This window comes from Bradysia coprophila, unplaced genomic scaffold (assembly GCF_014529535.1).
Source record: "Bradysia coprophila strain Holo2 unplaced genomic scaffold, BU_Bcop_v1 contig_24, whole genome shotgun sequence".
Classification (NCBI taxonomy): Eukaryota; Metazoa; Arthropoda; class Insecta; order Diptera; family Sciaridae; genus Bradysia; species Bradysia coprophila.
Window position 1 is genome coordinate 1,826,178 of NW_023503501.1, and position 23,432 is coordinate 1,849,609.

The window sequence follows — 23,432 nt, forward strand, 5'->3', positions numbered from 1 at the left end:
CTTAATAAACTTGAATGATGAACATTGATATTGAGACGTGTTGTGATTGTGCGCACAGTATTTAGCAGCTATATGCAACATAGTTTCGTGATTTGCAACGCACCAAGATAGGTTTATTTGTGTGCTTGCAGTCTCCGATGGTGGTGGTCTTCTAGTTTTTGTTTCAAATAATGGCTTTGGTGGCACAGATTTTCCTTTGGATCAGTTTGACTACCATTGGAGTTCAATGTCAATCTTGTAAGTTTTCAAATCGACGTTTATCGTAGGCAGTTAGCTAAATTTATCGGTTTGATAGTAAAGGAAACAAATTTGATTGTGACAACCGTATTGGACGTGCCATACACTATGCTCCGTGACACGGCCGAATCAAATCTGATTGGCAATGATCGTTTCGAGGGCTATGTTGTTGATTTAATCGATACTATTTCCAAACAGCTGAGTGTGTACTTCAATTTCGTATTTGATTTCTCGCTGATTAAAAATTGATTTACAGAGTTCAACTATACATTGCAAATAAATCCGTCTGGTATGATTGGATCGGTCGACAAATCTGGTAGATGGAATGGAATGATTGGTGAAATAGTAGATGGACGGGCACATATCGCAGCTGGATCGATATCAATCACTAGGAACCGGTAATTACAAAATTAAATTAACTTTTAGAGTCTTTCGCTTACTGTTATGAGGCATCAGCCACATAGTTTCACGGTAAAGGACACATTTACCTCGAAATGGAAATGGCGAGGGAAATGGCAAGATATTGAATATCCAGTCAATTTTACCACTGTTAAAGCCCATCGTCCTATTTTGATCTATTGCAGAATTGCAGTCAATTTTTCTCTTTGAATGTCACAGATAAGTCACAGCTCTTATTGTTGTAAACGCACCATCTGGCAATTTAAGTACCTTACTACTGAACAAATATTTAGGTAATTCGGGTTCATACTTTTCGACTGCGCACTGAATTTTTCGAGTAGCGGAACTAGACCTCAAATTTACACTGCAATCCCACATTCATCGATACACTACCCATCCATGCTTAGTGACATTAGAAAGCTAGAACCAGTAGCAATGATGGGTGCATTTTACTTCACATATAAGTCTATTTGCGCAGAAAGTACATGCAATAACCTTTCTAATAACACCTTACATGCCCCTGTACGTTTCGTGTAGCTGGAAAATGCGACCGATTTCGGCAGGTCGTTTTTCAAAAGAATCCCTCTTTGTGGATTCACACTCCACACAAATGTCGAGTTGACCTGACGTGCCGTCGCGTCGAGTAAGGTTAAAACAAGTAGATCTTCGTATCTTTCTTATCACGGCCAAAGCACAACATAACACTCATGAATACTATTGCCTATTCTTGAGTGATTTCTCTGAACTCTTTGTGTACTGCCGCTTGACCAGATTCCTTTTTTTTTTTTTTATTAAGATAGCTGCCCTTATTTGGTTATTAAGGGTCGCGCACGGAGGCCTCCGTTGGGCCCATTGTGCTCGCTATAATTTTTGAGTTTATGAGTTACTATCTGTGGTGAATCTCCCTGTACTAAAAATGTAGTTCAGGATATCCTGTGGGTGAAAGTTCTTTATCTGGTTGTACAAGATGGTATAGTTACCCAGATATTTCCTTCTGTTATTTATGAATGCCGGACACCAGCAGAGGAAGTGCTCTGCGGTCTCTGCTTCATGCCCACACAGCTCACAGCTAGGGTCTGATCGTTTGCCAATTGTTGTTAGGTGTTTATTAAAGCCGAAATGTCCTGTCACAGTTCCTGTATATGTTTTTAGTCTTGTTCTACTTACATTGATTAGATATTTTGAGTTTTTATCGCTTATTCTCAAACAGAGCTTGGCCTGCCTGCAACCTGGAACTGAGTCCCAGTGTTTGATGAACTCTTTAGTTGTACGTTCTTTAGTTTTTGTTTTAATGTGAGAAGGTGCGATACACAGTATCGGTTCTGGACTTAACGGAATGATTGATGTCGCTATTTTTGCCAGCTCATCAGCTTTTTCATTACCTGAGATTCCAGAGTGTGCTGGTACCCAAATTAGTTTTACTATATTCGTATTCGCAATATTGTTAATTTTCTCCCAACATTCTATAGATAAAGCAGATTGAAACTCCACCGCAGAAAGAGTTTTAAGCGCTGAGTCGCTGTCGGAGATTATGTAGATTATATTGCCAGAGATTTCTTTATCAGTAATGATGTGGCATGCCTCTATTATAGCTCTTATTTCAGCTAAATATATTGTGCTGTATTTACCTAATGGTAGAGATATGTCAGTATTAGTCTCAGTGCAGTGTATACCCGCACCAGCTGAATTGTCCATTACTGATCCGTCCGTGTAGATTTTGATGCCGTTTCTCGGGGGTAAATCGCCGTTTAGCCAGTCATCTCTGTGCGGTGTGATCACCTCAAATCTCCTGTCAAATTTGAAGGTTTTCGCTGAAGGCCACTCTAGTGATATTTCGTTCTCTATCGCTTTAAACCATATCCTGGTATAGTCGGATAATCTATGTTGGTAGCCCTGGGTTTTAGCTAGTCTATCCAGAACATTAATGGCTTCAGATTGAATGAGGATATGTAGAGGCGGTAGGTTTAGTATGGTTTCAAGTGCATCTGTGGGTGCTGACTTCCAGGCCCCTGTGATTGCTAAGCAAGCTAATCTTTGAAATTTCCTGAGTTTTTGTTGAACATATTTTAGGTTACAGATATTGTTCCATACGAAAGATCCGTATAAAATAATAGGTCTGATGATGGTGGTGTAAATCCAGAACATTACTTTGGGTGATAGACCCCAGTTTTTCCCATATGCTTTACGACATTGCCATAAAGATACTGTTGCCTTTTCTATACGTGTATCGAGGTGTGGGATACCTCTCATTTTAGCATCGAAGGTAACACCTAGAAATTTAACCTGTTGGGCCATATTTATGGGAACGCCTTTGATTTTGGGAATGAAAAGTCCCTCGATTCTAGTGTTTCGTGTGAACACAATCATGGTAGTTTTCAAGGGGTTAATACTTAACTCATTTTCGTCACACCATTCCGATATAGTGTCTAAAACTGTTTGTAGCAGACCACATAGTGCGTTAACACTAATCCCTCTTAAGATAGTGGCTAGGTCATCTGAGAAGCCTTCCGTTTGAAAGTTATTGTCATTCAGCAGTTTTAGGATTTCATTAACAACTAGCAGCCATAGAAGAGGAGGAAGAACACCTCCCTGAGGACAGCCTTTTGTAGTGATTATAGATATTGTGGAATCTCCTAAGAAGACAGAAACTATCCTGCTAATTAGCATTACTACAATCCAGTCAATGATGCCCTCATCTATGCCGTGTATTAGACAGGCTCTTTGTATTGCTCTGTATGTTATATTGCTAAAAGCACCAGTAACATCGATGAAGCAGCCTACTGCGAATTCTTTTACTGCCAGTGAGAGATGAATTGATTGAGCTATGTTGTGCAATGCGTTCTCTGTTGATTTGTTAGGCTGATACGCGTGTTGTTTGTGGTGTATTTTATGTATCTGAAGTGGACCGTCCCTAATGTATCTATCTATCAATTTCTCCAGACATTTCAGTATAAATGATGTTAAGCTAATTGGTCTATAGCTCTCCGCTAGGGAGTAGTTAGATTTGCCTGGTTTGGGTATAAATACTACTTTCGTTTCACGCCAACATTTTGGTATATGTTTGAGCCGTAGGCTCGCTCTGAATAAATTGACTAGAATATTGCTAATTAGATGTAGTGGATTCTGTAACATACCGGGAAATATTTTATCGATCCCCGGAGATTTCAGTGGGTGGAAAGATTTGATTGCCCATTCGACTCGGGCTGACGTTACTATACTGTTTATCAGGTTCAGGTTAACTGTGCCATTTAGTGGGAGCGTGTTGAGATTATTTACTTCGTTTAGTGCAATATTGTTTGGAAAATGGACATCAAGGAGGTGTTTGTAAGTATCGGTTTGATTTTTAGTGTACTCCCCTGACGGGAGCAGGAGCGCTCCTACATTTTGTATTGGGTCCTTCGAAAGGACTTTGAACATTTTTGACGAATCGTGAATATTGTTAATGGTACTACATTGATCCCTCCATCCAGTCCTCTCACGCTGTCTGAGATTCTTTGAATAAGTTCTAAGCTCTCTGTAGTATTCATCGAAGTTCCTTGTTATTTTACACTTGTTAAACATTTGCCTGACTTTTTTCCTTTGAATTTTGTCCTCATAAGCGTAATAAGGCACAGAGTTGCCCGCTTTGTGTGCCCTCACAGGACATGCTTTCAAATGTGCGTCTGACAGTAATTTCTGTGTTGTGTCAGCTAATTTTTCAAGATCTTGAGTATTACATGGGTCATGTGAGAGTTCAAGAGTACCGATACCTTCTTCAATCATCTTGACGTAATGATTCCAATTAGTTAAAGCTAGATTTCTAAAGAGTATAGGAGGCACAGGATCCATACTTACTTTGAACATTATACAGCGATGATCAGAAGTAAGTATTATATCCGTTACTGTCCACTCGGTAATGCTATATTGTAGGTTCCGGGAGCAAACAGTTATGTCAAGAACTTCCTTTCTGAGTTTGTTTACAAAGGTTGGTTTATTCCCCATATTTAGAATTTCCAGGTTTGTCTTTAGTAAGAATTCCAGGAGACTTTCTCCTCTTTTGTTGATGTTGGTGCTACCCCATGCAAAGTGGTGTGCATTTGCGTCAATGCTTGATATCAATTGCAAATTGTTCTTATCGCAGTAATCTACCACTTTATTAAACTCCGAAGTGGGTGGTTCATCGACTGAATCAGATGGGAAGTACGTTGAGGTGATAATAACTGAGACGCTGTTGTTGTTTACCTTATAAGTTAGCATTGCCACTGCCTGATCAGCCGAACTTAGGTGATATAGCGGGTATATGTTCAAGTTGTTGGAGTGATAGATAATTGCCCTGACTTTTTGGTTAGAGCCTGCTTGAACTATGCTACCGTTTTTCATACTTAGACCCTTGACTGTATTTTGCCTCACCACTGGTTCTTGAATTAGGGATATGAAGGATGCTTTTGAACTAAGGAAATTATTTAGCTCTGCTGTCGGGGCGTACGCTTTGTGCAGATTTATTTGATAGAATTCCAGTTCATTACTCATTCTTGGACTTAGAAACTTTTTCGTATGTAGCTGATTGGCGTACGAGTTGAGTGCAATGTTTGGTAAGTGAGTCAGTTGTGCTGACAAAGTACCCTGAGAATTCGCTGCTTGGATTACCAGTGCCAGGTGCTGAAGCTAAGCGATGATACAGTGAAAACGAGGAGTTGTATGATGCTGAATAAAGATTTTTATTGAAATAATTGAACAATTCTGGTATCTTACACTTGTGACTAATTACGCGATTGGTTTGGTAGTGATTATTAGCGATAATGCTTGAGTGGTATTTAGATGAGTTGCCGGTATCCATTAGAAATTCTCGAAATTAATTTTAGTGCGCCCGTTCGCAAAATACGGCCTGCCGCCAATCGCTTTTAATGCCTCTACCGAAGCTTCATCGACGCCGATGACCAGATTCCTTACCAATGATCTATATAACAATTGTGTGATGTCTACGGTTAGTAGCTTGCACGATGCTCTTTTCCAACGAATAGGTCCCGAACATGAACATGGTGCATTTCTGTGATAAACGTTCCTAAACCTATTATGATTCGAGTTGATTCCTCGGGCATTTACCAACTTCAATCATGTTTTTTGAAGAATTTGGGTTGTTTTCGACATAATCGATATCAACAACAAAAATACCTTAAAGGGTAAAGGTGACGCAAGTCCTTGTATCTTTAGTTGCAAAATAACTAAGATCCCCAAATGTGATTCGGTTTCCTTCTATTAATTAAATTCCTCAAATTTGCCACTTGTGACGATTTTTTTTTTTGAGTAAATTGTAAATTCTCTGGTAAATTGTTGGATTTAAGACGCACCTGCGTCACCTTAGCCTCCAAAGTTTTTTTTCTTTAATATATTGACTAATATTGATCCATAGTAACATTGAATTCCTTATTACAGTGAAAGCGCCGTTGACTTTACCGTACCTTTTATGAATTTGGGTATAGGAGTTATCGTCAAAACCGGTAACACCGAATGAAATTCCACCGAAACTTTGAAGTTACATTCAAATTTTTACAGAAATTTATGAGAAAAGTGCCCTGGATGACTTCGTAGACATATTTTATCCATTTAGCAGACACTATTCAACCGTCACATTTTTCCTGCTCACATTGATCTTTGGCATAATCTTACTGGTACTTCGACGCAAATACAAAACAGCAATTTTCAGAATACTGCTGGGTATATGGTTCCTATTTCTCTTTATGTTCACTTCGTTATACATCTCCCAATTGGCATCTAACTACAACTCAAACTATTACAAAGTTGAAGCTTTTAGAACATTCGAAGAACTAGCTTCACAAGATCATGTGGTGTATGGTTGCATAAAAGGTATCGGAGTAATTGCAAGAATTTCCTATCCTATTTATGCAAATAAATAAAATAATCAGGTGGATCCACGGAAGCGTTTCTTCGCGATTCAAAGCACCCATTGTACCGTAAGATGTGGTCACGAATGGTAGAAATGGAACCGACTCCATTTGTCCTTACCAATATGGAAGGTAAATCATTGCCAGTTTACACAGTCATCACCATATTGTGAAAGTATTATCTCTCCGAATAGGTATAGAACGTGTTCGGCAAGGTAATTACGCATTTATATCGGAGTCATCTATTATTGAGTACGCGACGTCTCGACATTGCGACTTGCATCAGATTGGCGACCTCATTACCTCTAAAGGTTTGATTGACTCGAGACTCGTCTAATCACTTTTGCAATTGTGTTGTATGTTCGCTTTTTTTTTGTCACGAATGTAGGTTATGGATTAGCCGTACAGCAAGGATCACCGCTACGGGAATCTCTTAGCTATGCCATTCTACAATTGCAAGAAGATGGTACACTGTCACTGTTAAAGAATAAATGGTGGAACGAGCTAAATGGTGGCGGTACTTGTTGATGTGATTTCTAATTGTTTAAATTCGTTTGACATTGTTTTCCTGTTATTGGTTCACTGATGAGTTCAAGTTTTGCACATACATGTTTACAGTCAGAGGCAGTGAAATTTCAGCATAAATTTGCTTCAGGTGTTTTTCAGCTGATCCACACAAACAATGAAAACCGTTTATTCGTCTTCATACGGTTTTAAGGCTTGATTTCAAACTTACCACAAAAGGACTGTGAGAGACAAAATTGATTTTTTTTTTAAATTATTGATTTGTTTACTTGACAGCTCGCTCTCCCACGGCTCTCACTTGGAGTACTTTTTGTTAATTGGAAAGCATACGTAACACCATCACGCGCGTGCGTGTAGTAGCTTCAACTGTATAAACCGTTTTGATTGAGTGTGTGGATCAACTGAATAACAGTGACACAGTGACAAGTTTCAGTCCCCTATTATAATTAAGTGTACCATGTACCACTCATGCTGAAGTGCGTTGGCTGAAGCAAACTCATGCTGAAATTTCACTGCCTCTGACTGTATAGAAAATGAGTTAATTAAAACAGAAACTATTTCTGGAATTTGCTATTTCTGTCTTTGTCTAAAAGCACAAAGAATGTTTCGATGATGAAATTGTTGTCTGACCACAGTGGCACTATACTTAGCTGTAATTTCAGATTTCAGTATTTAGTCAGAAATTTAGAGCCTCGGTAAAAGCCTACGAGGTGGAAAGTTAACCTGTCACATACGACTATTCATCTGTTATCGATAACGACGACAAAAATAGTGACAAGATCTGGGTAATATGGCCCTTTATATGGAAAAAAACATGTTAAAAAAATTGAAGTACAAGATTTGAAATCAACAGATTAAAAATACTTTGATCGATGGAAGAGATAGACCCGATAATAATACTGGTCATATGCCCCGATAATAATACTGGTCATATGCTTGCCGTATGTAACAGGTTAAAGAGCTCTTTTTCGTATATGTGGTGCGAATGGCCTTTTTTTCTCCGCTCAAAATTCATTTGGTCTGATGACAGCTCACGTGAGAAAACCTCTACCATCACCAGTGTGGAGAAATGAAACGTGGTGTTCACCTCTGGGAATAATAGGAAAAAAAACTATTGCTAAATGCGACTCCTACGTCACGGTTACTCGGACACAAGCAAGATAATTGTAGAAGTGATTGAAGTACACATACTTACAACCATACATACCAGAGGCGGATTAACAGGCACACCTGAGCAATTAAGAATGTTAAGTTTGTTCATGTGATAAAACCTTTTTCCGATGACTTTTTTAATTAGTATCCACTGGCTGAGGTATTGTCTGGCTTGTTACCCAAGACATACCTGACTATACGTTCAGAAGGCAGCATGCAAATTCAATTAGACTATCAGTTCGGGGTTAGAAGCTCTGGTCGGGCTGTCTATGAAGAAAGGCGCTCTATTCGAGCATTACGCCGAAACACACGGTTCCCCGTGATAGTGACTCTAGTCGAGCTGTTCGTTTATTTTAGAGTCACAGAAGTGACTAATTGTGTGGACTGTACATGGAATTCATCTTCTTTGTTGGTCCAGTGCGTAATATTTATTGAACTGAAAAGTAATTACTGAAGCGAAATTGCGTAAAAAGTAAGAAAAATGAATTAGTGCATTCCATTGACACGTAACGTGAAGTCCGTTGACATCTAATCCCAACGCTATAGTTTATGGGAAGTGTACAATTGGGAATATGACTCTTGTTGATCATTCCTATTTTCGGAATTCACAACGTGTGGGACGTTTTACGGTCGATTTGTGAATTCGCAGAGCTGGGAGTGGGATGATTGTTGTAGTCAAATCCACTAATTCCTGATTTGTACGATAACACAATAGGCCCAATAGAGGCTTAGGTGTCGGGTTCGTCCCTCCCTAACAAAAAAACAAATAATAAGTTCAGGATGCGCAAAAAACCACTCGACGTAGGTGGAACAATACGCCAGCGGGACGAGATGAAGGCCATGAAGATCACTTCAGTACAAGAGTTCTAATCCGAATTCCATGAAGTCGATATTTTAAAGAACACCACACCACTGAACTGAACTTTATCAAATTGATGTCTTTGGATAGTTATGAAGTTCAGTGAACTTGTTCTCGGCTGGGTGTGCTGTAGGTCCCGGGTTCAAATATATTAGGTGCAGAAAATTTTTTCTACATAAAACTCAAACGTTTATTCCAGTTACTCGTCAGAAAAGAAAATTTTGTCCAAGTACAACTGGTTCGGATGGGGTCAGAACTCTTAACTATAATTCGTTATCACATAACAAGAGAAATACTATTGAAATAGAGATACAGCAATTTGTCTAGCAACGGTATAACTAGATCGTCGGACCAACACAACCTATCGTGTTACTTAACCTCAAGAATTCCAATCTCTGCCAAACAACTTTTTTTTAAACGGTTAAGAATTACTCCAGTTATCGTGTTAACAAAGGCTTCTTCTGAGATGGTTGATACAGTCCAAGATGGTTGAATCAATGCAACTTATTTTTGAACTTGTTATTTCAGATAAATAAAAAAAATTCCTTCGCGCGATTGACATCGATACATCTAAAAGAAAATAATGTTACCAGTCCGAAATGAAAATAGTTCCTGAGGGATTAAATTGTATTTCCAAAAAAGATTCGGTCGCGTACTGTTCTAAGAGTAATTATACCTACAGAGAAATTACGTAAAAATATGTGGTCCCAACATGAAATACAAAATGTTTATTGGTATGTGTGTTTGCCCTCTTAATTAATTAATTATTTGAACTATCAAAAGTGAAAAAGCGTCAACATGTAAAATTATACGAAATGAGTATCTTATTCAAACTGATGTTGGGACCACATTTCGTCGTACAAATTTCCTCTCAGTAATTATACCACACATCATTGGTATCATTGGAAAAAAGAGACCAGTACCAACGACGGATGAAAGGTTTTCCATTTTTTAGTGGCTTTGTGGCGGCAGAGGATCACTTACAATTTCTCCGACGTAGTCAATTTTTTTTCAACTTCTTGTCACCACTTTGGACAACAAACGGCTACCGTGTCGTTGGACTCTTCAATAATCAAGAAGCCCAAAACTGAATAATGATTTTCGATGTCTAACGCTCCCATAGGACAGCAGTGTCTTTGAATTATTATTTTTTCTCATGCGACATGGGTGCATGGGTCTACTTTTACAACTCTGCTGCCAAATGTCATTTTAAATTCTTTGACATTGTCAGGACTAATGATTCTATAGCCACCAGTCATCCAGATGGTTTGAAACTCATTTTCATATACGTTACGGTTATTAAACACGGTTATTAGCGACATGGACAGTCCATGATGGGCTGTCTATTTTTAGCTCGCGATAAGAAAGTGTAATTTCTCAAAATAGTCTCAAAAGGACCGAACACATCCTCAAAATTTACTAACCTCTTCCGATGAATTTCATTCCAAATATTGAGCATCCGGAAGCGTTTTAATGACATTCCGGTGGAATTTTTCAACTTCAAATTCTAGCTTTATCGACACATTGCCTTGCATTACATAATACAGCACCAGGCCAAAGCTCACCGGTTGAAGAAGACTGACTGCGGTCGCCAGTCGTAAACAAATTCTGTGTTAGCTGAATTATGCTTTAATTTCCACTAATTATCCTCGAAATGTTATAAACATTGAAAGAGCATCGAAGGATATTTATGTTAAATGATGACGAGAAATTGACCGCTGTCGGACTGCTGCAATTTCAAAATTAGTGATGGCCAGCCTTGGCACTGTTATCCACTTGTTCTTCCGCATCGTGGGGCCAGTATGTTGGCCGATTGATTGCATCCAAAGCAAGCTGAAACAGAGAAAATATTTTCAAATTTCTGAACCGAATCGATTCGTTATCAGCCGGGTCATACATCCGGGAACGCGTCACGATAATCTTCCATGGTCATCTCTTCGTACGGCAACAATGACTTCAAATGCTCGATCGATTTTTGGTGCTGGTTGATTCGAGCATCCGAAGCGCTTTTGAATTGCTGAATATCAGCTTTCACTTGACTCTCCTGGGCGACAACTTGGGATGTTACGTTGTCCGGTGGATATGGAATTTTGACGGCTTCGTAGTTTTTCTGGAATGTGTCGACCAATCCAGGAACGGCAATGCGAGACTTGTAGTAAGCCCAGTCGATTTTCGGAGCGGATTCAGGGTTGGTGATAACACTGCAATGAATTCGGTCGATTGTCAGAGAATATTCACATTGCATCCGAATCAAATTACCTTCTCAAGTATTTGTCACTTTTGGACTTGAACTGATTGAAATTGAGACGTTGTGACGGTGGTACACGTTCAGCCAAAGCACTCCAGTTAATGCTAGATTGGGCAATACGTTTTGCGGCCATTCTTTAACAATTTCGTGGACTGTGAGACTGGAATATTCGAACGAAATGGGAAACGGCGGTGAAAATGAGTTTTTTTCCGATGAAAATTATAGGAAAATCGAAGTGAAGACTTACCAGAGAAAAAAAGGTTATGTTATGTAAGAAATTCAGCTGACAGTTGCACCAGAGTGACATATAGCCAGTGTTGACAGCACCATTGACATTTAGCTTCAAAGTAATTTTCTGAAAATAGGCTAAGACACTTAAAAAGGCGTGGTTTATCAAAAAGGATAGTTAGTACATGGATCGTGAAAAATACATCCATGCAAAATATGACATGAAATGTATTAGTTAGACCACATCGAAATTTTCTGTCGTGAAGTGACAGTTTTGACATTGACATTTTTGACGTTGTCATTTACACACAATTAAACAATTAATTTTGAATAATATTACAGTATTATCGTAAATATCACAATAAGGATACGATTACAAATGACAAATGAAATGACAAATGACAAAAATTTTCAGATGTCAATAATGACAACGTCAAAAATGTCAATGTCAAAACTGTCACTTCACGACAAAAAGTTTCGATGTGATTTGACTCTTATCTATCAAATATTTTGCAAGCTCGGTGTAAATCTGAAGTTTACACTGTGCTTGCAAAATATTTGACATTTTGCTCTTACATTTTCTGTCATATTTTGCTAGCATGTTGCAACGGTTGATTTTGCTTTGCACTTATAGGTGTAATCACTTTTCACCGAGCAGTCTGCGTAGTCTTTTAAAAGATTGTGGATTTGAGTACTAATTCACTGGACTCTGAACGATTGACGCTGCCGGTCACTGACGCGAACAATATTTTTATTCATATGGGCAATGCGAAGGAAGATTTAAATTTCTTAGTAAATGATTTGCTTTTGAAATTTTGGAGGTCAAAAGACCGATTCGTATGCTGCGCCATATGATATTTGAGGTAGTGATGATGACGATTTCTACAATCTATAAAAAAAAACTTGAATTTGTCAACAACGTGTGGCAACACGTAAAAAAAACAAATCCACTATTACATCTACCTTGCAAAAACCCTATCGAAATGATGTCACATACAAACAAATTCATTCACTACGATAGGTGAAAAGGTAATGCAAATGCGCAGTTACGGTCAGATCAAGGTAAATATAGTGAGGAGGTAATGCCATATACAACCGAATCAGATGTGCAGTGGCACGAAAGTTTGCTATAAACGCCATCTCTCCCTGTCTTTAAAATAACAAAATTGTTTAGAAACCTGGGCCATCTGTTTTGTGATAGGCACAACATTTTGTGAAACACAAGTAAATCATAGTCAACCATTTTAAAAAAAAGATGTCAGTGGCAACGAACTATTGTGCTAGGCCGCGCGTCTGAATGGCATTACCTGCGACCATATATTTACCTTGGGTCAGATCTCCACCTTCAGATGAATTTTGTCTTGTTATGTTGTACACATATTGAATTCGTTTGCGCCAAGTTGCAGCTAGTGGAGATGTGAATTCGATTCCATAGTTAAGAGTCTTCTTTAGTTCGAACTTGCGGGAAGTGTCAAATGAATCAGAAATTCTTTTGTGCAAACGTTTGACAATTCCCGCCAGTTCTTTGTTCAAATCAAATTTCCCCTTCGAAACACTTCCCGGTCATAACAGTCTTATAAACTTAGCAGATGTAACAACATTAGCTCACATTCGTGGAAAATTAGTCTGAATTCAACAGTCAAGAATACGGAGGCAAAACGGAATGAAAACGGATGACTGTGAGGCTACCTTTATTGAAAAATTAAAATTAACTCTTTCAACAATATGACTTTTGAGGGAACCCTGAAAAATGTCATTTTGAATGAAGGTTTATAGTTTCATTTTTCCATGAAGCAGCTTTCACAAATCTGTCAAGCAAAAGGAGATGAAACGTAAACGTTTTTATTGATTGTGAATCCTGCTTCGTCTCTTACGAGCTGTGCAAATAGAAATAATAAAAGAAAGATGTGCTCGCAATAACTGTTTTATGGATGTCAATGTCAGTTGTATGTGCCAAATCAGTTGACATTATCATCCAGCTAAACTCCACCCATATACATTGTACAGTGCAGTGTGGGCAACGTAGAGAAACTTAATTTTAAAACTCACTGAAACTTCGTGCTACCATCTACATTAAAAACACATACCGAGCGAGCTAATTTTAATCTATTGTCAATGTCAGTTGCATATGTCAAATTAGTTGACATTATCATTCAGCTAAACTCAATGTTTGAAAAAATTTATTTGAAATTTAATTTCTTTGTTGTTAGCTGAATCAGTTTGACAACTAATTTAACACTAATTTGAGAACAAACCGCTACTCGATAATGATCTTTTCGACTTAATTTAAAGTAAAATGAAATGCAGACTGACAAATCTTTGCCGACTCACTCTTCAAATATTTTGTCAGCACTGAACTTTTACTTCAGCTACAGTGTCACAGATGGCGCCACTCGTATCAAGACATACAGCGCTGAAGACGCTAAAATTGAAGCCGATTGAGCCGGTAACGTTATTGTTCCCGCTTTGTCAATCTCGTAATAATTTCTGTTTATGTTTTTCGTTCGATTCAGTTCTCTATTTCGCAACTTCCATGTTCGTTGCAAATTGAGGTGTAGTTTAATTGTAAGTAGCTCGAGCATCGCCAATCTTCAAAGAAGAATCAGTTCGACTTGTTCCGGTGTGTCACCAACCGAAAATTGTGTAAAATGAGGTTGTAACAATGAAATGTACTGATAGGAGGTTATGACAACCGTTTCTTTTGTTTACGAATTGCAGCAACTTTTGGAATCCCGAAGAACCGAACGAAGAGGAAGATGAAGAATTTGAACGGTTTTCTGGACGCGATGGGGTATTGTTTTTGATCGATGCACGTACCATTGCCAATGATGACGTACACTTTCGGAACGTTTTGAGTTTGATCGAAACTACATCGATGAATCGGATAATCCAAAGCGAAAAGGATCTGGTACGGGAGTTGTTGTTACCTCGGGAAGCGAATTCGATTTTTTCTGATTTTACTCTTTTGGTTTAGATTGGTATTGTGTTCTACAACACCGAACACAGTCCATTGCCAAGAGAACAGACTGACACCGAAGCAATGTTGGTCGCTCCGAACAACACAGCCATTTTTATGCATTTGAATGCAATGTCTAAGGACCATATATCGCACATTAAACACTTCAAGGAATCGCTGGATTTCTTTGACTTCAAAAATCGGTACGGCTGCAGCGACACAGAGAGTTTCGTTGAAGTACTTTGGTTGTGCTCGCGAATGTTCATGAGATGCGGCTACAAGCTGAAACAGTCCAACATAATTCTGTTCACGAACAACGATCGACCGTATCCGGACCCGTCCAACGAACTCGACAAATGCCTGGTTCGTGGCAAAGATTTACGCGATCTTGACGTTCACTTTGTGGTTGTCCCAATGGTTGACGACGAATTCGATGTGGAGAAATTTTACCGCGAATTCGTGTGCAGTGTGAATGACCTGGATCCGGAGACATACGAATTTCCGTCACCGAGTGATCAACGGGACCAGTTCAGCAGCAGAGTTTTCCATCAGGATTATCGATCGTCCTGCTTGCGACACTTTAACTGGACCATCGGGAAAGATTTAGTGATTGGCTGCGGTTTGTACGCCTTTGCCAAAGATTTCAAACCATCAAAGCAAGTGTACCTTCTGGCCAGTACTAACGAAATAGTTGTCTCACGAAGAACGTATATGACTGGAACATTAGACGAAGAAACGATGGAAATGCAGCTCAACAAACGCTTGCTACCCGGTGAGCAACGGAAAGTTCAAGAAGTTGGCGGACAGAAAATCGTTTTCACGCCCGATGAATTGACCAAACTCAAATCGATGGTGGAGCCGGGAATGAGATTGCTGGGATTTAAGCCGATGAGCCAGTTACCGTCCAATTGTGCGATGAAAAGTTGTCGATTCATGTTTCCGGATGAAAGCCACGTCAAAGGATCGAAGAAATTATTTCGCGCCCTCTGGGAGAAGTGCGTCGAGAAGGACAAATTTGCCATGTGCGTCTTCGCTCAAATACGGAAAGTTGCGCCGAGGTAAATGGACGAATGGACGAGAGAAAAGCAATTTGTTGAAAATAATCGATTTAATTGTTCGTAGATATGTGGCGCTAGTGCCGCAGCAACGGGAATCGTACGGAACCGATGGCTTTCGAATTTTATACCTGCCCATGCAAAGTGAGTAGAAATGTTTCTGTTTTACCATTTTTCTTAGAAAACTTTTTCTTGCGACTTGTGCCACGAAAATGGAGCGTCAGTTCAATATGTTAGTCGACAGAATTCTCCCATCTTTACGTCAGATTCATCATTTTAATTACCACTTGACCTCTGCTGAGATAGAGGTCAAAACGTGAAAATTTCCATCAAAACATGGTCCACAAAAGATCACAAATTTTTTCGTCATTCTATCTGTTGAAGATGGTACATGAGGGTTGAAGAGGCTGCATGCTAAATTATCTGCGTTAGATTTTAACAGCAAATCTCTCGTCGAATAATTCCACAATTTTACAGTCAGAGGCAGTGATATTTCAGCTGTTTTTCAGCTGATCTACACAAACAATCAGAACTGTTTATACGGTTGAAGTTGCTAGTGGTTTGATTGTTTGTGTCGATCAGCTGAAGAACAGCTGAATCAAATTCATGCGGAAATTTCACTGCCTCTAACTTTCACTGCCGATCCTCTGATATGGCGGAGAGTTCTAATAGTTGCTTTCAAACAAGTGTACAAATTGAGCTTTACATCTCAACAAACAACACTTCAATTGTATGGCTGCATGGTGCATGGAAATAATGTTTCTTTCCGGGTAATCGAGTTATCGGTAAACTGTCTAATCAGTCTGCCAACGCACCTCAAGCAATAGTGATCATAGTCAATAGCTGCCCAATAAAATACTATTTTTTATGAAATTGTTCTTACAGTTGTGTGACACACTGTCAAGTTTCAGTACCCTATTCAGTGTACCGCTCATGCTTGAAGTGCGTTGGATTTATGCATTTTTCGGTGGTTTGTTCAACGAAGGTCCGATTTCCCTGTATCCAAATTAGTTACGAAAATTTTTCCGGTAACTACTTTACCAGGATATCGAATATGCCCAGTCTACATGGCCTAGAATAAAAATCGAATTCCCATATAGCACAAGATGTAAGCGACACATCGCGATTAAACCACTACCACTTCTCAAACTGATTTCTAGAGTTCTTATCCTAGGTGGGTCTGTTATTGGGAATTTTATTTACTAGAATTACTGAAAATTATCGAAATTTACTGAATTTTACCCAAAGTTTACCCAAAATCTACTGAAATGTACCCGAAATTTTTTTTCGGTAATTATCCTGTGCTTGTACGTCAGAAAAAGTCGTCGGGAATTTTAATCTATTTTGACGATTGAGAGGTCAAAGTTTCCGAAGTAATTTTGTTTCTTTTGGGTCTCCCGACGCTAAAATTCAAGGATAACAAGCGTAGACATGAATTGTTTGTATCCTATGGATTTGGGGAAGGACTAAGGTGTCTGAAGGTCAGTTCCCAGAATTCCGTCACTCCAGAAGGTCCAACTTTTTTCCAGTTCTAGAACTCAGAGAGAACGAAACTTTGCACGGGGTATTGTTGTATCGTGTATTGTTTTTCAGTGGATGATCTCGTGCAACCAGATACACTTTTCTCGGAACACTTAATTTTGCAACTATAGTTGGGAAACTTACCAGTAGTTACTGGCTGATGAGAGTTAGAGTTAGCCGCCGACGCGTTTTTTACAGTTTGTGATGTTAATTTAGTTTTTATTGATTGAAATTATTTTTTTTTTACATTCAATTTCATGGATATTATATTCTAATGCAATCTCATGTAATCTCATTATCATACAGTCTATTAAAAGTCGATGACAATTGAAATAATTAATTCTAATAGCTTTTGTCAGATCGTAGTCATACAAGACCAATTCTTTATTAATAACCCTTTGGGCAAACAGAATTGCGGGGTAAATAATGTCTTTCGTTTGATTCCAACAACCATTTACTAGCATCACAATCTAGGCAATTTGCAGACAATGCTACACGAAAACGACTCTTTCGTTCATCATCAATCTCCTGGATATTCTCGGCGATCAACAGTTCGTTTGTGTAAATATTTTTTATTTGAACATAAGTAAGATCATTGCTCATTAAAATGTACCAGTTGTTTTGGGACAGGTCACTATCACTTTCGATTGCTGTAGGGAATGATTCATTATGAAAGCAATATTCTACGCTCAAGTAATAATAGGAATGATATACTAACACAGAATTCGATTGTGCGCTCAGAAACTTCCAGCCGTTTTCAAATTCAGTAGGACGTAAAAACAGTAGATATTTCGAGTACTTTTCCGAATTTGAGAAATACAAATATTCACCAGAATGGAGATCAGAATCAAAATATTTAATTTGCCATTGAGTGCTATCGGAAAGTAGTTGGTTCAATTCTGATGGGATTTCCCTTTCTACAGTCGAAAGTAAACATTCTTCTACCGATCCATCATTCACTGCATTTCTTAGGATTCTTACTTGTAGGATAACATGAAAGAGATGTTGATATTGAGTTTTTCTACGCATTTCAGAAAGCACTTCGCTGATCAATTTCAGTTGGTTCGCTTTCGGCAGTTGCATAGAAAATTGGAAAATCCGATCCATTTCACTAAAATTAGTTAAATCGATGCCCTGAACTATTCTCGGGATCAGTTCGAAAATACGACCAGGATTTTTGCTGCTGTTGATAACAGTTATCAGTCTATTCAAATCGGTAGCAACTATCAACTCCTTAATCTGGTTCCCTACCGTTAATAGAAGGTTTTCAAACATTTTTCGTTTGACATTGTCTTCATCCATCGATTCAAATTTCGTTCGAATGAAATTTTCTAAGCTTAACAAATTGATTACATTTATCTGATTCGACTTGGTAGCTTCGACCAAAGTGTTGTAAGCTACATTTTGCAATTCAAGCGATGGGATCTGGTCTATAAATAGCAACAAATTGTCAAAACTATCTTCGTAATTATCGACGTAGAAGCCGACAACATTTTTCATGGCTGATTTTGCATCAACAAGTTGACCAAACTTCAAAATCGCGGACGCCGTTTTGTTTCGATCGATTTCAGAGGCACAAAATTGAACAAGAATCTGATTGAGCTGGTTTTGCAAGACATCAATTGTGCTGATTGTTGTCGTTTCGATAGTTCTGGTAGTGTATTCTAACTGAGGAACTGCTGAAGCCTCATACGTTTCATCCACTGAGTCCGTGCTGATTGAATTAACCAAAAACATGAGCCAAAATATTAGGGCGATTAGGTCCATCTGGAAAAAGTTTTTTGTTTGAAAATAACCATGGGAATATTCGGAGTTATTAGTCGAAATGATCAGTAAATGTGAGAATTCATCCGTAATTATAAGAAACAAAACTCGACAATGTTCCTCGCCACTCAAAGGTCACAGTAATGATTGGGCAAACTTTCTCAATGTTTATTAACTGAACACAAAATTCACCTGGTTAAGCAAACATTTTGACACTCGTGCACAAGCAACCATCAAATTTTGGTTCTACCTTGTTGAAATTGAAAGAATATCAACAAATTTTCGTATTTTTCTTATCACTAAAAAACTTCTGCAACGCCCTAAGCTTTTTTGCTTATAATCTCAACCACATTACATCAAAATTGCTGAACTACAGTTCGGCACGCCTGGGTTAACACTATATTTTCGGTGAATTTTATTACTTGAGAAACGGTACTGAATCTTCAGCTAGAGGGTAACGATAAGCTCTAGAAATAAGATAAGCCGTGTCTACAATGCAAAAACCTGCTGCCCAATCAATATCAAAGATTTATATTGCAAACTTAATTACTTGAATAAAAAAAAATCTTTATACCTTGATAACTTTACGTTCTTTAACGTCGTGCCACACACTTCCAACTGTGGAAAATAAATGTAGGCAATGAACTATGCTTCACGCCCGAATACGAATTGCAGATAACACTAAAGTTGACTTTGTACTTTAAAAGGTTTAGTTCAGTGTACATCACAATCGAAAGATCACAGAGAGTCAATGGAGAACATTGAGTTCTACTTATATATTGTTTATAAAATTTCATTCTAACACTACGAGTGTAGGAAACATTGATATGCCTTTGTGTTTGATTTGCAATCTCTTTCGGGGAAGAACCCTTTTATTTCGCTTAATTCAAATCTGTTTTACCGAATACATTTTCTCTGCATTACCGAATACTAAGTTTGTATTATACGACTCATTTCACAATCAATGAACATTTTCTTTGCAAATAATTGTCGAAGACCAAAACGGAACGAATTTTCAAGACTGAAAATGCGTAATCATGAACATTTTCAATCTTAATCTATTTCACGTATACAGTGCCCACCGTTTACAAACTAGCCAGTATTAACAGGGATTCCACGCACTAACTTTTCTCACTTTTTTCAACTATTTTCAGTCCCTTCACTCACTTTTTTCAAAATCACTTAAAACAAGTTGGAAACTATGTTAGATTTGTGAAATTTCGCCTGAAGCGCTCAAAACTCTCCATTTTTTTCTGGTCTTGTCATTTAGCAATATTACCTCTAGAGTTACAGAAACTTTGAGTCGACTCGAATTACTGTTAATAAGGTCTACTTTTCATATTTGTGGTTTTTAGTATTCTCTCAGATTAGTCTACGTTTTGATCACCACTTTAGAGGTCATTCAAACAGAACGCACGCTTATTATGGTGGAGGAGGTTCAGACCGAAGCGTGAGCTTCATTCATTTTCAAAATTCAAGTCAGTGCAGGCAATTAAATCTATGAAAAAGAAGCTGATCTGATCAGAGCTTTAAAGCTGTCAAGTGTCAGGTTATGTGTAAAACTGCCACTTTCATACAAACTTTCCTGATATGGTAATTTTCAGACCAGTTATGGATAAAGTTTCAATGAAACAAACATCAAATGAAAGCCGCAGGACACAAGAACAAGAGGTAAAAAAAATGTTGAGCGCTAAAATTGTTAGTTTATTGAAATTATGATGAAGGATGTAAGTCTGTTTGATTGAACATAAAAATTACAATTATTGCTTCGTTTCGTTAACTTTTTCCCTGGCGTCCGTAATTTTTCAACCAGAAATTTTTACCTTCTAAAAATGCGGTTCGGCTTTGCAGTGAATTCTTTCTTCCGATTTCTCTTCAACGTTACAAATACCTTTTGGCTTCGCGTAAAATCAGGGTATAAAAGATCCTTAAAACTCACTTTTTTACCAACTTTTTGATCAGAAAATCAACTACTTCTAGCAATTATTTCCGTAACTTTTACACACTTTTGACTTTAAATTTTTGGGGGCTGTCTAAAAATACTAGCTGAATATCTTACAGTCATAAGACATCTATTATTATCTAAGGTCACGATTACATCATAACGTTAAATAATATCTCACTTAGTTTCTTTGGCGGTATCTACGAAATACTTTTCAAATCTCTACTTTACATTTCATTCCTTTTTGTAGATTCTTAACCTGTCACAGACAGAAAGCATGTCGCCGACAACATGACTAAAGGGCGTATCTCCGATTCTCCGATATATCAGACACTACTGAACCGATTTTGAAAAACCTGTTTTTTTTTTTTTTGAACAAGTTATGAATTTTGAGCATTTTTCGTCATATACTCTAGAGACTTGTCAGTTTTTCGACAAAATCTTCCGAACCATATGGTCGATTAACTTTACGTCGGGCTCTTTCACACCTTTTCAATACCTTTCAAGGAAAAAAAAAGTTTATCAAAATCGGGTCAGTAGTTTCTGAGATATCGGAGATACGCCCTTTAATTATGTTGCCGACTATATCATCAGTATTATTATCGGGTCTACTGCTTATTTTCAATCCATTGATTGATTTCGAATATTTTACTTCAATAATTTGAACATAAATTTTGACATTTAAGACCGTATTAAAGTAGACTTCTATTTTTGGTTTGCCTTCAATAAAAATTTAGTCAGCAATGTAATAAATGAAGCTGCAGATAACATTACGGGCACTTTGTACTTTAAGGGTATGTAAACGTATCTCACAATCGCAAAAACATAGAAGTGTATGGAGACCACTGTATGGATAGTTTGTAAATGTTTACATTCATTCATATTGCTGATAAAATTTAATTTTGCCTGGTATGCTACGGGCTTAGAAAACATTACTATGCCTTTGCGTTGATTTGCCTTATCTCAGAGGTCGAACGTATTATCTCTTTGTTGCATGCGTCTCTTCATACATTATTGCTTATAATCTGTTTAACCGAATAGATTTGCTTTACAAAACTAATTTTTTACATACGAAAAATAACAAAATTCAAATGCACAAATATGGAATTTGCGTATTGATCAATTTTTTAACAAAATTTTCGAAATTACTGATTGCATAAATTTACTGTTCGAAATTTCAAGGAGCAGATTCAAACAACAATTTATAAAAAAAGGACAAAATCGTGTTTATTGGGATTCTCGATACTTAACATATGAACAACTATGACAACATATGAATATTTTTCTCGTAGACGCAAAACCTTCTACGATTTTCTTACATTAATGGCACACTAAGCTCACATATTTTCGCACATTCCCACCTGTGATATCCGAAATCTTCAGGATATCATACAAAATTCGAAAATTAAATCAAATCAAATCAAATGGTCGAAACGTTGATAAAATGAAATGAAATGAAATCAATTCCAATCATAATCCAATTTCATTGCCGAGCTTTCATATTTTGTCTCTATTACCCTAGCCAATGTACACGAAGTAATTTCAACCATACCGGTCCTTTCCACCAATTCAAACCAACATGAACAAATGAAATCCGGCAACAGAATTCGTTGGTTGTAAAGAACATATATTGGCGTGCCTCGAGTCCGTTTTCACTTCCACTCTCCAACCATAGAAACAGCGATTCATTTTTTTCGTTGGACGCAATAATCGTGTTTCTATTTTCAATGACTACTGCTTAAGTGATTCCAGATAGGACCAGTTCTCCTTTGGTTGATTGGTTTTCCATCCATTGTCCACGGTGCTCGGTTTTCACATCGATTTCAGATTTATCCGATTTAACTCCAATACAGGGGTCGTACTACTCCTTATTTTCCTGATTTTCCTTATTTTTGAAGAAACCACCTTATTCCTCCTTATTTTTGAAAAAGTTCCTTTTTTTCCTTATTTTTCAATAATTTTGACGAGAAAACTACATTTTTGGATAACAGATAATAAAAAAAAATCGCTGCGCGGCAGAATACTGAGCAATAGGGTCATCGTAAATCTTCACCCGATCTCCTACTGCTAGTAAACAAACCATAGAAATGAAGTTCCTTGTTGTCGATTTTACTGAAGAAAAATATCCACGTGGATTACAGTAATTTTGCTACCTTCCCACTCAATGGGAAGAGCGGTGTTGAAGAAGGGGAGGGAGGGTAGAATTGAAGGTAACGGACGAATGTTTGGAAAGAATTGCCTCTGTCTCACGCTAAAAAGCGCGGTCATACTAAGTCAGTTAAAGCATCGACTTTACAAAAAGTCAGTCTAAGAAACAATCTAACGACAATAGAGCACAGTGGGGGAGGGGGTCCCAAAGTTTCAAAATTTTGGTGGACGCCACTTGTGTGCGACCTGTTGGAGGCTTGAAAAGGTCAATGGAATCTACCTGTTCCAAGTCATCTATGGGAAGAATCATTATTTTATTATTTCACTGATGTACTAAGAGGGAAACTTTCCCAACAAACTATTTGGTGGTAGATCACACAAAAAAACAAGACCTACATAAACTTAAATTCATTTGATCAAATTATTGTGTTGTTTACAAATTTGATATAATTCTGACCTCAAATCTCTACTTCACCTAAAAGAAAATTAAGGAATGTAGCATATTGAGAAATGTAC

At 37.8% G+C, this 23,432-nt stretch overlaps 4 protein-coding genes and 1 long non-coding RNA gene across 6 annotated transcripts in view; 2 read left to right on the forward strand and 3 right to left on the reverse strand.

Annotated features, from left to right (window-relative positions):
• The first annotated feature begins 23 nt into the window (after nucleotides 1–23).
• LOC119077794 (probable glutamate receptor) lies at nucleotides 24–7,969 on the forward strand. Of its 2 annotated transcripts, none has more exons than XM_037185103.1 (8): nucleotides 24–237; nucleotides 296–439; nucleotides 494–635; nucleotides 6,049–6,113; nucleotides 6,169–6,480; nucleotides 6,540–6,650; nucleotides 6,713–6,829; nucleotides 6,907–7,969. In XM_037185103.1, the coding sequence occupies exons 1-8, from the start codon at nucleotides 171–173 to the stop codon at nucleotides 7,044–7,046; spliced, it is 1,098 nt and encodes a 365-aa protein (XP_037040998.1). In that variant the 5' UTR covers nucleotides 24–170; the 3' UTR covers nucleotides 7,047–7,969. The 2 variants fall into 2 exon arrangements, with proteins under 2 accessions (XP_037040998.1, XP_037041000.1); XM_037185105.1 differs by having other exon boundaries at nucleotides 50–237; nucleotides 301–439.
• On the reverse strand, nucleotides 1,783–22,502 carry LOC119077801. Its single transcript, XR_005087876.1, has 3 exons — nucleotides 22,286–22,502; nucleotides 20,897–20,898; nucleotides 1,783–1,795 (listed from the first exon to the last, which is right to left on the reverse strand). It is a non-coding gene; the product is annotated as an uncharacterized LOC119077801 (long non-coding RNA).
• LOC119077797 (ATP synthase subunit d, mitochondrial) lies at nucleotides 10,668–11,671 on the reverse strand. Its single transcript, XM_037185108.1, has 4 exons — nucleotides 11,550–11,671; nucleotides 11,314–11,462; nucleotides 10,952–11,255; nucleotides 10,668–10,887 (listed from the first exon to the last, which is right to left on the reverse strand). Exons 2-4 carry the CDS (start codon nucleotides 11,433–11,435, stop codon nucleotides 10,798–10,800), a joined length of 516 nt encoding a protein of 171 aa, XP_037041003.1. The 5' UTR covers nucleotides 11,436–11,462; nucleotides 11,550–11,671; the 3' UTR covers nucleotides 10,668–10,797.
• Nucleotides 13,988–23,432, forward strand: part of LOC119077790 (ATP-dependent DNA helicase 2 subunit 1) — a 31,697-nt gene continuing 22,252 nt past the window's right edge. Inside the window, exons 1-4 of the mRNA XM_037185099.1 lie at nucleotides 13,988–14,183; nucleotides 14,249–14,438; nucleotides 14,505–15,544; nucleotides 15,609–15,685. Coding sequence (XP_037040994.1) covers nucleotides 14,179–14,183; nucleotides 14,249–14,438; nucleotides 14,505–15,544; nucleotides 15,609–15,685 — 1,312 coding nt within the window. The 5' untranslated portion in view covers nucleotides 13,988–14,178. The remainder of the gene's footprint in view (nucleotides 14,184–14,248; nucleotides 14,439–14,504; nucleotides 15,545–15,608; nucleotides 15,686–23,432) is intronic.
• On the reverse strand, nucleotides 17,255–19,500 carry LOC119077791. The gene is made up of 2 exons (XM_037185100.1): nucleotides 19,401–19,500; nucleotides 17,255–18,829 (listed from the first exon to the last, which is right to left on the reverse strand). The coding sequence occupies exon 2, from the start codon at nucleotides 18,827–18,829 to the stop codon at nucleotides 17,450–17,452; it is 1,380 nt and encodes a 459-aa protein (XP_037040995.1). The 5' UTR covers nucleotides 19,401–19,500; the 3' UTR covers nucleotides 17,255–17,449.